The following is a 13,785-nucleotide window of genomic DNA, read 5'->3' as shown; positions in this document are numbered from 1 at the left end:
CGTGTGGCGGGGTACCTTGAGTACCTGTATTGGTTCTCCCTTCTATTCCAGTCTTGTATTGTTCGTGGAAAGAAGGATTGTCAGTATACCTCTGTGTGGGCTCTAATCTCTCTGATTTTATCCTCATGATCTGTTTGCGAGATGTACGTAGGAGGGAGCAATATATTTCTTGACTCCTCGGTGAAGGTATGTTCACAAAACTTCAACAAAAGCCCGTACCGAGCTACTGAGAGTCTCTCTTGCAGAGTCTTCCACTGGAGTTTATCTATCATCTCCGTAACACTTTCGCAATTACTGAATGATCCTGTAACGAAGCCCACTGCTCTCCATTTGATCCTATCTGTCTCTTCTATCAACCCAGATAAAAACCTGAAAATTTCACAGTTAATAGACCTTTATGATATTAAATTTCAGTATAAATTTCAACTTTGAGATTCAATTGGAAGTTATGGAAAAAAAAAATTACAAACACGAGTCAAAAATATGTTTTTTAACATCTGCGATATCTAGGCTTATGGAATAAAATATATCAGTTACAGTATATAATTTAATCATATCTATGATTACTTACTTTTTTATTGAAAATAGGCCTACTAATTACATTATATTGTTCTCTTGTTATTTGTTTGTAGTACATCGCTCATTGAACATTTGAGAAATTTGTTCACTCAGTTTGGGTGTTAGATCATAAGGTCGCCCAGTCACAGTTGTAAATTCCATGGGAGACAGCTTCCTTAGTACATTTTTAAGTGGCATCCGAACTTGATCCTTCTCATCTTTCTTAAAAGATGTCCTTGATGCTGGAGGGTGATAAAATACATGTACATCTTGGTTTTGACAGTCAATGTTATCAACTTCACCAGTCGACCACTGTTCATCGTAAACACAAGCCACTATATCTTTATTTTGAAAAACCAGTTGTACAAGTTTTCCACACTGATGAAGCTCACTATCAGGTGAAGTTGATGTGCTCTTACACTTCAGTAAGTTGTGTGAATGGGGTACAAAACAATGAAAAGATCGAGTGCCTTTAATCTTCTGACAAGTGTTGTACCTTTTCTTCAAGACACTGTCAGAGACTTCTTGTATTTCCTCACATTGTACAAAAACATAGGAAATTCCTTTGATATGTTTTTTACAGAATTCAAACATTTCTTGGGGTGTTATGATATGATTGTCATCGGTCCGCTGCAGACTTGCTTTTGTGACAGCTCACTTTGTTATACCCTCGACACCATCACAAGTGTTCTTCCCATGGCATGAAGTGGAAAAGTGCCATTCTACATCAAACCCAAAATCTTCTTTATGAAAGGAGACGTTAATAATTTTTTTTATATTGACTTTTTTTTTTTTTTTTTTTTTTTTTTTTTTTTTTTTTTTTTTTTTTTTTTTTTTTTTTTGTGGAAGGGTGGTTGCTGTTTAATGTAGTTTGTTAATTTTAGTTGAAAAATGTGCACTGCTGTAGTGTTGTGTTCAAGGTAATCACTTGTGACACAAAAGCTGTGGCTCATTAATTTATCTTCATCTTTATAATAGAATACATATGGATGAACTGTGGCTTGTTTGTTTGCCCAGTGGTGCCCTTGTACTTCATCTTGAACAACAAAGGAATAATTTTCAGAAAAGTCTGCAAGAAGTAAGAATTCAGCAGCTGCCAAGGTTTGCTTTTTGTCTTTCAAAAATTTACATTGAGCTTTTGCAATAAAATGATGCATTTTCAGATTTTCAAGGTTAGCCACCCATTTTAGTTCCGTCTTGTGTCACCCATTGTTTGTATTTTATATTGTCAGTCATTAAATCATCTTCTTTGGATTTTTCAAACATGTCAAGTAAGGCTTGTTTGCCTGGACAAACTTCACATTTTCCCTTGATCATCCAATTGCAACTGTCAATATTGCATACCATAACTTCCAAAAGGTCTTTATAGTCAACTCTAAGATTGGCCCCATCTATCATCAACTTTACGTTCTGATTATACAAACAAACACAAACATTACGGGTGCCAGATGCCCCTGCAACAGTACACCATCTTGGTCTCAACTCAGAAAACTTTGATCTTCCTATTTTAATGTCAGGATTTTCTTTTTAAAATTCAGTGAATAGTTCATTTAAATTACACAATATTAACCTTTTTTGTCTTTGAATCTTAGAACCATTTTCTTTCACAGAAACACAGTCTTTTTTGCCAGACATCAGACGGCTGTTATTGTCATCGTCATAATAATTAATAACTTTATTGATTGTGTTTTCATCTACCAAATTAGATGCACTTTTCATTTGTAATTCTGGTAAAATTCCCTGTTCTGTACTAATTGCCTTGTTAACTTAGCAAGACGTTCTGACACTTTAAATCCATCACTAACTTTTGCTCGACTCCAAGAATTTGGCAGTAAACTGAAAATCTTAATTTTATCCACTTTGTTTGAAGTACTGCCTTTAGTTTTTAGTTTTTCTATCAAATCATCATATTCGGTTGGTGAAGTTTTAGAACTTCCATCTGTTTTAGTACAAATTGTATTTTGAAATGAAACATCCAAATTCTTTTTGACTGTAGCTGCCACTTTCTCAGTTTTTGTATTCAAGGCACTTGGTCTTTTTTCTTGACTTATTTTTCTAATTTGGTCTTTTATCTTGACTTAGTTTTCTAATTTTACTAGCAGACGATGTACCCAGGATTTCACAAGCTGTATCTACTTTTTTAATGGTTACTGATAAGTCACAAAATTCTGTATCTGAGATTTCTCTATCCTTTCTCTGGTGAATTACAAATATCTTAGAATAACATGTTGGACACAAAGATATTCCCGGTACGAGATTGACAAAAGGGCTTTTATTTTTAGAATAATGATCAAATGTTATTTCTTGCAGACCTTTTGTTATAGGTTTCTTATGTTTCTCAAAAGGGTCCATGCAAGACTGACCAAAAAGGTGATGAAATTTTTTTAAGTATTTAATTTCATGGTACTTGCATGTTGATTTGACTGCTGGGCCAACTCATAAGTAAAACAACACTTTTTCTTCTTCACTTTAATCTTTGATTAAAGTAATGTCTTTAGGATACACTCCATAGACACTTTTATGACATGCTTCAGTAATAATAACACCAACAGAAAACTGAGACACCATTTTTCAACTCCACACTTCAAGAACTTCTAGCTAAATAAGTGTGAGTAGACAATTGTTGGTGTAAGGAGGAAAACAACAATCAGACTTGTGTAGGCTTGCAGATGAAATTGTTAGCCTGCTGAAACAATTACCACAGCATTGTTTTGACAAATAACCATTAGCTAGTGTAATGTGGTGTGTTACATTATGTAATTGGTATACTTTATTTGATTAGCCTACCGGATATTGCAAATGTTAAAAAACGTATTTCTGACTCGTGTGTCTAATCTTTTTTCCATAACTTACAATTGAATCTTGAAGTTGAAATTTATACTGAAGTTTGATATCATAAAGGTCTATTAACTGTGAAATTTTCAGATTTTTATCTGGTCCCCCAACAAAGATACTGTTGGCCACGTAATGGAAAAATTTAAAAAAAAAAAAAATTTAAATAGTGCATTTTTTTAAGTGTAAGATGCTCACCATTGATACTCTGTAAAAGGTAACTATTCTATACAGTGTAATAGCAGAAAAAATATTAATGCTGAGAAATTAGTCTTTCTTTGTAAACTGTTGTTGTTGTTGTTGTGGTCTTCAGTCCTGAGACTGGTTTGATGCAGCTCTCCATGCTACTCTATCCTGTGCAAGCTCCTTCATCTCCCAGTACCTACCGCTACCTATATCCTTCTGAATCTGCTTAGTGTATTCATCTCTTGGTCTCCCTCTACGATTCTTACCCTCCATGCTGCGCTCCAATGCTAAATTTGTGATCCCTTGATGCCTCAGGACATGTCCTACCAACTGATCTCTTCTTCTAGTCAAATTGTGCCTCAAACTTCTCTTCTCCCCAATCCTATTCAATACCTCCTTATTAGTTACGTGATCTTCCCATCTAATCTTCAACATTCTTCTGTAGCACCACATTTCGAAAGCTTCTTTTCTCTTCTTGTCTAAACTATTTATTGTCCATGTTTCACTTCCATACATGGCTACACTCCATACAAATATTTTCAGAAACGACTTCCTGACACTTAAAACTACTTAGTGTTAACAAATTTCTCTTCTTCAGAAATGCTTTCCATGCCAGTGCCAGTCTACATTTTATATCCTCTCTACTTCAACCATCATCAGTTATTTTGCTCCCCAAATAGCAAAAATCCTTTACTACTTTAAGTGTCTCATTTCCTAATCTAATTCCCTCAACATCACCTGACTTAATTTGAATACATTCCATTATCCTCGTTTTGCTTTTATTGATGTTCATCTTATATCCTGCTTTCAAGACACTGTCCATTCCGTTCAACTGCTCTTCCAAGTACTTTGCTGTCTCTGACAGAATTACAATGTCATCGGCGAACCTCAAAGTTTTTATTTCTTCTCCCTGGATTTTAATACCTACTCTGAACTTTTCTTTTGTTTCCTTTACTGCTTGCTCAATATGCAGATTGAATAACATCGGGGAGAGGCTACAACCATGTCTCACTCCCTTCCCAACCACTGCTTCCCTTTCGTGCCCCTCGACTCTTATAACTGCCGTGTGGTTTCTGTACAAATTGTAAATAGCCTTGCGCTCTCTGTATTTTACTCCTGCCACCTTTAGAATTTGAAAGAGAGTATTCCAGTCAACATTGTCAAAAGCTTTCTCTAAGTCTACAAATGCTAGAAACGTAGGTTTGCCTTTCCTTAATCTATTTTCTAAGATAAGCTGTAGGGTCAGTATTGCCTCACGTGTTCCAACATTTCTACGGAATCCAAACTGATCTTCCCCGAGGTCGGCTTCTACTAGTTTTTCCATTCGTCTGTAAATAATTCGCGTTAATATTTTGCAGCTGTGACTTATTAAACTGATAGTTCGGTAATTTTCACATCTGTCAATACCTGGTTTCTTGGGGGTTGGAATTACTATATTCTTCTTGAAGTCTGAGGGAATTTTGCCTGTCTCATACATCTTGCTCACCAGATGGTAGAGTTTTGTCAGGACTGGCTCTCCCAAGGCCGTCAATAGTTCTAATGGAATGTTGTCTACTCCCGGGCCTCGTTTCGACTCAGGTCTTTCAGTGCTCTGTCAAACTCTTCACACAGTATCGTATCTCCCATTTCATCTTCATCTACATCCTCTTCCATTTCCCTCTCCAAAATGTGTCCTTTAGTACTAATTGTTGTGGTAAACTGTTCAAAAATTGAGTTTTTTTAATTTGTAGCTGATAACTTTGAACAGTTAAAAATATATTAAAGAATACATTCAGCTAAGTGATAATGAAGTTAATTTGTAGCCCAGAATGTACTGAACTAAAGGCATTTTATCTGAAAGGCTTAGGACAATCCACTACTGAATAATTGTAAAAAATGTAGATGCTTGCAAATACGAAAAAATGCATGCGGCTTGGAACAAATATGGCTGCCATTTCAAAATAATAAACAATAAATTTAAAAAAAAAATATTTTTGTGACTACTAAACATTGGGGAATTCACCAAGCAAATATAAAATTTTTCTGAGATGGTCAAGCAACCAGTGCTGGACCACTCGGTATGTATTGACACAACTGGTTGTAGTTATAAAGAGCTTTTCTACAGGTCTGTTAAACAGCAGAAATTGTTTATGAGTGCCTGTTAGTTATCATGAAATTAACATTGGTGAATGCAGATAACATACCATCTACACTCTTCAGTTTATCCCTGGTAGGGTCAAAGTCAAGTGTGCCAGCCACTGACAGAGCAGTGACGAGCTCAGGTGAGGTCACAAAGCCATGTGTTGCAGGATTGGCATCATTCCGTCCAGTGAAGTTACGATTGTATGAAGTGACAATTGTGTTCTTATCTCCTTTTTTAACATCTTTGCGATCCCACTGTCCTATGCAAGGTCCACAGGCATTAGCCAACAGTGTTCCTCCAAATTGTCGTAATGTTTCTGCCTGCAAAATTAATAACAACATTATTTGAAATATCACCATTAAGAATACTAACGTTAATAACTTGGCTGTAGAACTGGTGTAACAGTAGGTCTGTCAAGAGGTCTGTCAAGCAATACACACACAAAAAGCTACTCCAAAGTCTCCAAAATATAAAAGTCTGAAAAATGTCACAAGAAAATTATACACGACATTGAGAATATTAATGTACATGGGAAACTGCCACTGCAGACAAAATAGTATAAAAAAATCTACTGCTAGATAATGGGAAGGAAATTAAATTCACATGTTCTTTCTTCCTCTTTCCTTCCTTTCAAGTCGTGCACTTGCATCATGACATAAAATTAAGCAAATCAGAGGCAAGCTTTAAATCCAACCTTAAACTCTTACTGATGCAATATTATCTTTATTCTGTTAACAAGTATATCGAAATTCAACTGTAGTAGTTTGATTCTATATAACAGTTTGATGTTCAAGAATGTCTGACCTTTTAAATTCTACTAGCATCGTAATCTGCAGCATTGACAGTTATTTTGTGCCAGCATAGATTTCCTTTGTCTTGAAATGTAGCTCAAAAATTGTACCACAAAGTTTCTGCAATTGCTTCGTTGACTGCTACAGCTGTTCAGCACTGATTTACCTGTGGTGTAGCCAACTTCTATAGATGTTTTGAGATGTATGCTTGTTTATCATTTCAGTGCGGTGTTTAACAATGACATTTCAACAAATGGACACATCTTCATTGTCAGTTCAAGTGAGTGCTTTCATCATACCTACACGACACTTTTTAGTTTGATGTAAATCCACCAGATTTCTTTTCAAATTATGTGATACAACTTCCTTTTTTTCATCTAAATAGAAGCATATTCACTGGAACTTAACTACACTTTGTAGTCTGCTGTAAATTCAACAAATAATAATCTACTGTGTATCCTGTGATTACTGTTGATTCTGCATTTTCATGCATTGCTGTGAGACTGCATTTTTATTACAGACTGAAGTAAATAATGTACATAAATACTCCTATCTCTCCTAGTGCTTGTAAAACAAATAAAAAATAAATACCCTGAAAAATGAAATGAAATTGGAAGTGTTCAGGATCCAGGGCCTGGGGGGAGGCAGCTACATTGTCCCAGTTAGTTATATTGTACTAAGAGATTGTGTTGGGTAGAGTAGGTGAGGGGAGAAAGAAGGTGGGGAGATGGAGTAAGAGTATGGGAAAGTGGGCTGAAAGCTGGAAGGGATATGCAGCAGATGAATATGATACAGGCATGACACTAGTGAGATTGTTGTGGCTACATATAGGGACAGTTGTGTGCACAGCCCTATGAAATGGAGAAGTAGACTAAGAGGAGAGACAAGACAGATGAAGAAGGAGACTGTGGAGAGGAGTGTGTGAGTATAGAATGAGGGAAGTTAATAGTCATGAGGCAGGGGCAGAGGTAAGTGTGGGGCAGGAAGTAGTGGAGATTGAGAACAGGAGGATTACAGGACTGAAGAATGTGTTGCATGGACAATTTCCATCTCTGTAGTGCAGAAAATCTGATGTTTGTGGAAGGATCAGGTGGCATAGGTTGTGAAGCAGACATTGAAACTGAGCATGTTGAACTTCAAAGCAAGACTAGATGATTAGATTAACTCTATTCTTAGCCACAGTTTGGCAGTGACCATTTAGGAGAGTGGGCAGCTGGTTGGTGTTTGTGTCCACATAAAATACAGTGCAGGGATTAAAGCAGAGCTGGTATATGATGTGGCTGCTTTGACAGCTGGCCATGCCTCTGATAAGATAGGACAAGCCTGTGACGGAATGAGTAGAATTTACTGGGTGGTTGCATCATATAGATCTTGCACACAAGTCTTCCAAAAGGATATGTCTCACATGGCAAAGGTTCACAGTAGGTGTGATAAGGATGAACTAAGGTACATTGACTAGGCAACAGAATACCACTATGGGAGGGTGAAGAAGATTGTGGATAAGATGTTCCTCATTTCTAGGCATCATGATAAGTGGCCAAACCCTGGAAAAGGATATGATTAAGTTGTTACAGAGGGAGGATGGAGGATTAGGTGCTCTGGTATCCTGGCCCAATGAGCGTGAAAGTCTGTCGGAAAACATGGACCTCGAAGTTGGCTTGCTAGATGGCACTGCTGTATCCTGTGAGCACTGCCGTCATTGCTGCAGTGCTGGTTACGCAGACATGCACATCCTACTGACCTATCAAGGATCACAGCTGTCCTTTAAAGTCAGCAGCACAGCCACATAGTCAGTCAGTTGTGATTCCACTACACTATGGTATTTATCTTGCTACACATCATTATTTTTGTTCTGGATTTCCTAATGATGTAACTGTCTCAGATAGCAAGGTGGAGTTATCACAACTAACCTAAATCAGTCCATAGGTGCTGCCCACACTATCAGTGGCAAGCAGAGCCACAAGTGGCCACCACAAGACAAAAGCCAGAAAGAACTCATGCTCTCTAAGTAATTGCCACATCACCTGATGGGATCCCATGACTGACCTGCCTGATAAGAGGGCACTCTGCTGCAAATGGCAGATCTCGCTGGTGCTCCATATCGTCCGCATAGTACTGCCACCTTGGACTCAGGCTATGCTTGGACTGTATGATTGTGTACTTTTTGTTCATCATTTGCGTATCCAGTTGATGAGGAAAAAAGAGTGCTAGTAAGTGTAACCTCAACAGCTACATCTTAGATTTTTAGTGTAGGTTTGTGTGTTGTGTATTAAACCGGGGACCTAGAAATGACGGAGAGGTTTCATCCCGCCATAGCCCTCAATGGTTCACAACCCCACAACAGGCCACAGCAGTCCACCTCCACTGTCGCCCCACAATGAACCCAGGATTATTGTGCAGTTCGGCCCCCAGTGGACACCCCATCCCCTCCCCCCTGGGAACATCTCATACCAGAGGAGTGTAACCCCAATGTTTGCGTGGTAGAGTAATTGTGGTGTACGCATATGTGGAGACAGTGTTTGTGCACCAATTGCCGACATAGTGTAACTGAGGCAGAATAAGGGGAACCAGCCTGCATTCGCAGAGGCAGATCGAAAACCGCCTTAAAAACCATCCGCAGGCTGGCCTGTACACCGGACCTCGACACTAATCCGCTGGGCAGATTCGTGCCACAAACTGGCATGCCTTCCTGCTCGGGAAGCAGCACATTAGACCACACGGCTATCAGGGTGGGCTAGTGTAGGTTTACTCATAGGACTCATTCCACCATGCCATTTCAATTGTCTGCTGTCTTTCTCTCATTGTTGTCCACTTGTTTGTTTATTCTCTGGCAGCTTGCTGTTGATGCCCTTGGCCCATTGGCTAGTCTCTGCAGCTTCTCAAGTCATTCATGGTTTTGTTCACTTCCAGTCACTATAGGGGCATGTGAGGATAAGACACAGGAAATTTGTTTGCAGACTGGATTTGGGGAAGAGGGAGGTAATGTCTGCCTGTGAAGGCCCCTCACTAATGAACTATATCTGCTCCCTCTGCAAGATATTGTTACTAGGTAGCCCCAGCTATATGCACTCTATCTACCAAACTGAAAGCCTAGTCCTCCAGCATCTGGAAGAGTGTGACCATGCCATGCTGGTGTTTTCATTTTGTCCCATCCCTCAAAGCTACCTCCTAACATTCCTCATGTCCCAGACTCCAAACAAACTCAAACACTGTTGTCAGCCAACACACCAAAAATCTCAGTCCTACAGAAGTTTCAGTACTATCCAAACACTTCCCCTTCAGCCACACACCCAAGTTAAGTCATGCTGGACTCACCAAAGATCTACTCTCATTCTCCACTTCCTACCATGGAAACACTTTTTCGCCACCAGCTTTCCAACTGGAGTCAGTCAAAATCTAGCACAGAACCTTTGCCATCCCGGTTCATACCATCAAACTGTGATCCTTACCTCTTCTGCTAAACCTTCCCCTAGGTATCTTCCAGGAATTCCTTACCTCTAACTTGTCCTCACCTCCTTTTCTAGTTCCATTCCCCAAAACACTGAACTTTCAACAGAGCAGCCATCCCAAACCTTAAAGCAGAGCCTGCTTTAAACATTCCTCCCTACAGACACAGGCTTCACCACTGTAGTGATTAATCATAGTGATTATATTATCTAAGGCATTCAGGAACTGTTGGACTCTTCCACCTACAAGCCCCTTGCCATTGTGCTATCATTCCAGAAATCCAGCACTCAAGTGCTTAAGACCCCCCCCCCCCCCCCCAAAAAAAAGGAACTGAAACATTATAAATCCTGAATGCCTCATTGTAGTTGATTACTGTGCTCCTATTGAAAGATTCTTGGCTATTATTGACCAACACTGTCAACCCAATGCCTACAGCCTAGCTTCCTAAATCAAAGACATGAAAACTTCCTTCATTGTCCCTCAGCTATTCCCAACTGGATCCCTATTTGTCACTGTTGACATCACTTCCTACACACCAACATTCCCCATGCCCATGACCTCAAACACTATCTCTCCCAACATTCTACCGATTCCAAATCCATCTCCTCATTACCCATATACTTGGCAAAGTAAATCCTAACACAGAAATACTTTTTCTTTGAGAGGATCATACTCAAGGAAATCTGCAACATGGCTTTGGCAACCACGTGGCACCCTCCTATGTGAACCTTTTCATGGGTCATCAACAACAGAAAATAAATCATGCAATAAATAACTCACAAAATGATGTAGAGCATTACAAAACAGGAAATCAGGTGGATATAATTGTGTTCCCAGGCAATATCCAAAGTTTAAATAGTGACTCAATGGAAATTATTACCAACAATTTTAATTATTGCTTCTGCACCATAGCTGCTAACATTTCACCTGTTAAAGAGCAATTAAATACTTATGCATTAGATTTACTCCAGAAGACACTGTTTACATCACCCACAAATATTAGTTCAAAATTACAAAAATCATTGTTATTAAACATAATTGCTAAGTCTTCCGACTATGATGGTGTTTCTAACAGGTTATTACAATGTTATGCTGATTTAGGAGGACTACCCTTGAGCTATAACTGCACAACATCTTCCAGTCACTTTAAAGCTCTGTGAGGAAGAAGGCAACAATAAAATACTGACTCTTTTTTTTTGCAGAGTAACTTGTTAACTGCTTACCAGGTTGATTTTCTCAAAGGTTTCTCTACAGTGAAAGCCATATATAATATTATAAGTTAAGTCATGTCAGGGGTGTAATCACAAACTATTATCTCAGCATATTCAATGACCTTACTATGGTGTCTGATTGTGCAGACCACAATAATCTACTTTGAAACTCATATTTTATGGCATTAATGATATTCCTATGCATGGATGGAGCCTTACCTCCATAAAAGAAGTCAGAGGTCACATTGTCAAACTGTAGCAGAGGAAAGAAACTACATTCATAATGGGTGGAGTGAAAATATGGATTACTAGAAAGTTAGGTACTGGGTCACCTTCTCTTCAAAAACTAGATAAATGGCCTTCCATTGATTCTAAAGAAGGCATGGCTCATAATTAAAGGATCTGAGACAGAGCTGTCCCAAAATATATATTAATTCACATTTCTCAATAATGTATTACAGAATTTCAATTATCAGAATGTATTTCGAATATTGCCACACAGATTTAAATGATGCCTGTCAATCTTTTTGGGACTGTTGATATGTGATATCACACAATGTTTTTCAAACAGGTAGCAGCTAGTCTTAAGGCTGCATTTAGAAATACAGCTCAGCTTTGTGCAGCAGAGGTCTGGGGACGTGGTTTCCTCGGAGTACAACTCTTATGGGCATCCTGAAGGCTCTGGGGTTTCAGCCTAAGGGTGTCCTACCAACCTCCACAAAATTTTCACATTCCAAGTTGCTGAAACTTTGCTATTGAATCCCTGTCTCTCTATATCTCTATTACACTTTGATAAGTCATTAATTGACATTTAGTATTATTGTTTTGATAGTTTTTTAGAGTTTTTTTGTTTCTGCTATTGGCTATTTTATCTGCCATTGGAATTAGTTTGCAAATGTCTCGCCAGAGTGCAGTGGAGTACAGTAACGTAAGTATCACTACCTAGTGAGAGTTTCATAAATGATTAGAGTAAAAAGTGCGCAAAAATACCCCTGCCTGAAATATGTCCCGTGCCTTTAGTTTCCTTGCTAGTTGACTGCGGGTAATGTGCATTATTAGGAAGTTTCTTTTTGGAAGTGTATTATGCATGATTTTAGTGAGTTTTACTTGCTTGCGAATAACAGAAGTATATCACAACTTTGAAAACAATGCAATATGAATTCAGTGTGCAATTTATCAGGTAAAATTTTGGAATGTGTGGTTAGGAAGAAAGTGAAGGAACTAGGTGCACCCAGACCTGAAGTAAACAGTAATCAAGAACAAAAACAGTGTAAATCCAGGCAAGGGTATACATGCAATTTTAACAGGGCGGTGTACAATGCAGCTGTCATGTGTGCTATACCACTTAAAGTGCATATTTTGGTAATACACAAGTATAAATACAACAAATACAGTGTGTAAATTACCATGGCAATTGCTCAGGATGCTCATCTCAGCCAGTCACAGCACAAGATCTGTGACATCATGGGAACATCACTGTGTCATCACACAAACACAAAACACCATGTTTGAGTGCTCAAAACATTGAAGTCTGAAGTTTAGAAATGAAAATATCAAAAACATTAAGCGCGCAGTGAAGCTAACATACACCACATTAAAGATCTCTCCAAAATGTGTCCTTTAGTACTAATTGTTGTGGTAAACTGTTGAGAAATGTGATGTTGTGCGATATAAGCTACCTATACATGTTATTGTGGAGTTAACTTTAGATGTTATTTAGTAGTTGATTATGAAACAAATGGAAGATAAGCAAGTAAATGTTTGGCTAGAGTGTGATATTCCCCCCACCCCCTCCTGAAATTTTGGTTGTGGTGACAGACTGATCGGTAGCGTGGCCAGAGGTCTACGGTAGTTCTGATGGATAAATGTCGCAGCCTTCCCCAGTATGGAAACCACAAGCCACACTTGTTCTTAAGGATTGTTCAAAATATGTTATGTTCGCTGATAACACAAGCAATCTGATTAAGTGCCCAAACTTAATCATGCCACACACACCTCAGAGGAGGAACATGCTTGTTATTAGTTAGCAGCAAACAGTTAAAATTTTGGTATCACAAGGACTCATATTAAAAACTTAAACATGAATAAATGGTCATGCGCTAAACGAAACTCTGTGTGTGAAATTCTTTTTGAGCCCATCTTGATAACATGTAACAATTAGCACTTCAGAAGTTAAGGTTGGAAAATTTTACAGTTCAAAATACTTTTCAGTGTGGTGGCTAGGTGACAAACAGTACTGACTTTATTTTGCATAATTTCACTCTCTGCTGTCTTTACAAAGCAGTTAACAACAGTATTCAGTCAGCAGAACTAAGCGATAAGGATAATGTTTGAAATAAATGCTATAGAAGCATTTTCATAGATATTCTGAATTTTTAGATATTTTGAATGTTTAGTTTTAATATCTTAAATTTTTTTCTCAGTGACTACCAATGCTTATTAAAACAGTTATTTCTCTATGTTAATGTATACTCTGATTCACTTCACATCCTTCTTTCATAATGAGACCTACAGAACATGATGACTGAATGACTGACTTATGGTTTGCCATCTGATGTGGGTAAACATGTGATTTTTGGCACTTGATGCAGGTCTAATCCTCATTTTTCAATTTTACAATGTTCATTTTGGGTGTATT

General features: G+C 38.2%; 1 protein-coding gene across 1 annotated transcript in view; it reads right to left on the bottom strand.

Annotated features, from left to right (window-relative positions):
- LOC126457851 (probable aconitate hydratase, mitochondrial) overlaps window positions 1-13,785 on the bottom strand; it is a 167,034-nt gene that overhangs the window by 43,233 nt on the left and 110,016 nt on the right. The window contains exon 10 of the mRNA XM_050094491.1: window positions 5,760-6,018. Coding sequence (XP_049950448.1) covers window positions 5,760-6,018 — 259 coding nt within the window. The remainder of the gene's footprint in view (window positions 1-5,759; window positions 6,019-13,785) is intronic.

The sequence above is a fragment of the Schistocerca serialis genome, chromosome 2, assembly GCF_023864345.2.
Source record: "Schistocerca serialis cubense isolate TAMUIC-IGC-003099 chromosome 2, iqSchSeri2.2, whole genome shotgun sequence".
NCBI lineage: Eukaryota > Metazoa > Arthropoda > Insecta > Orthoptera > Acrididae > Schistocerca > Schistocerca serialis.
This window is presented reverse-complemented; position numbering and strand designations above follow the sequence as displayed.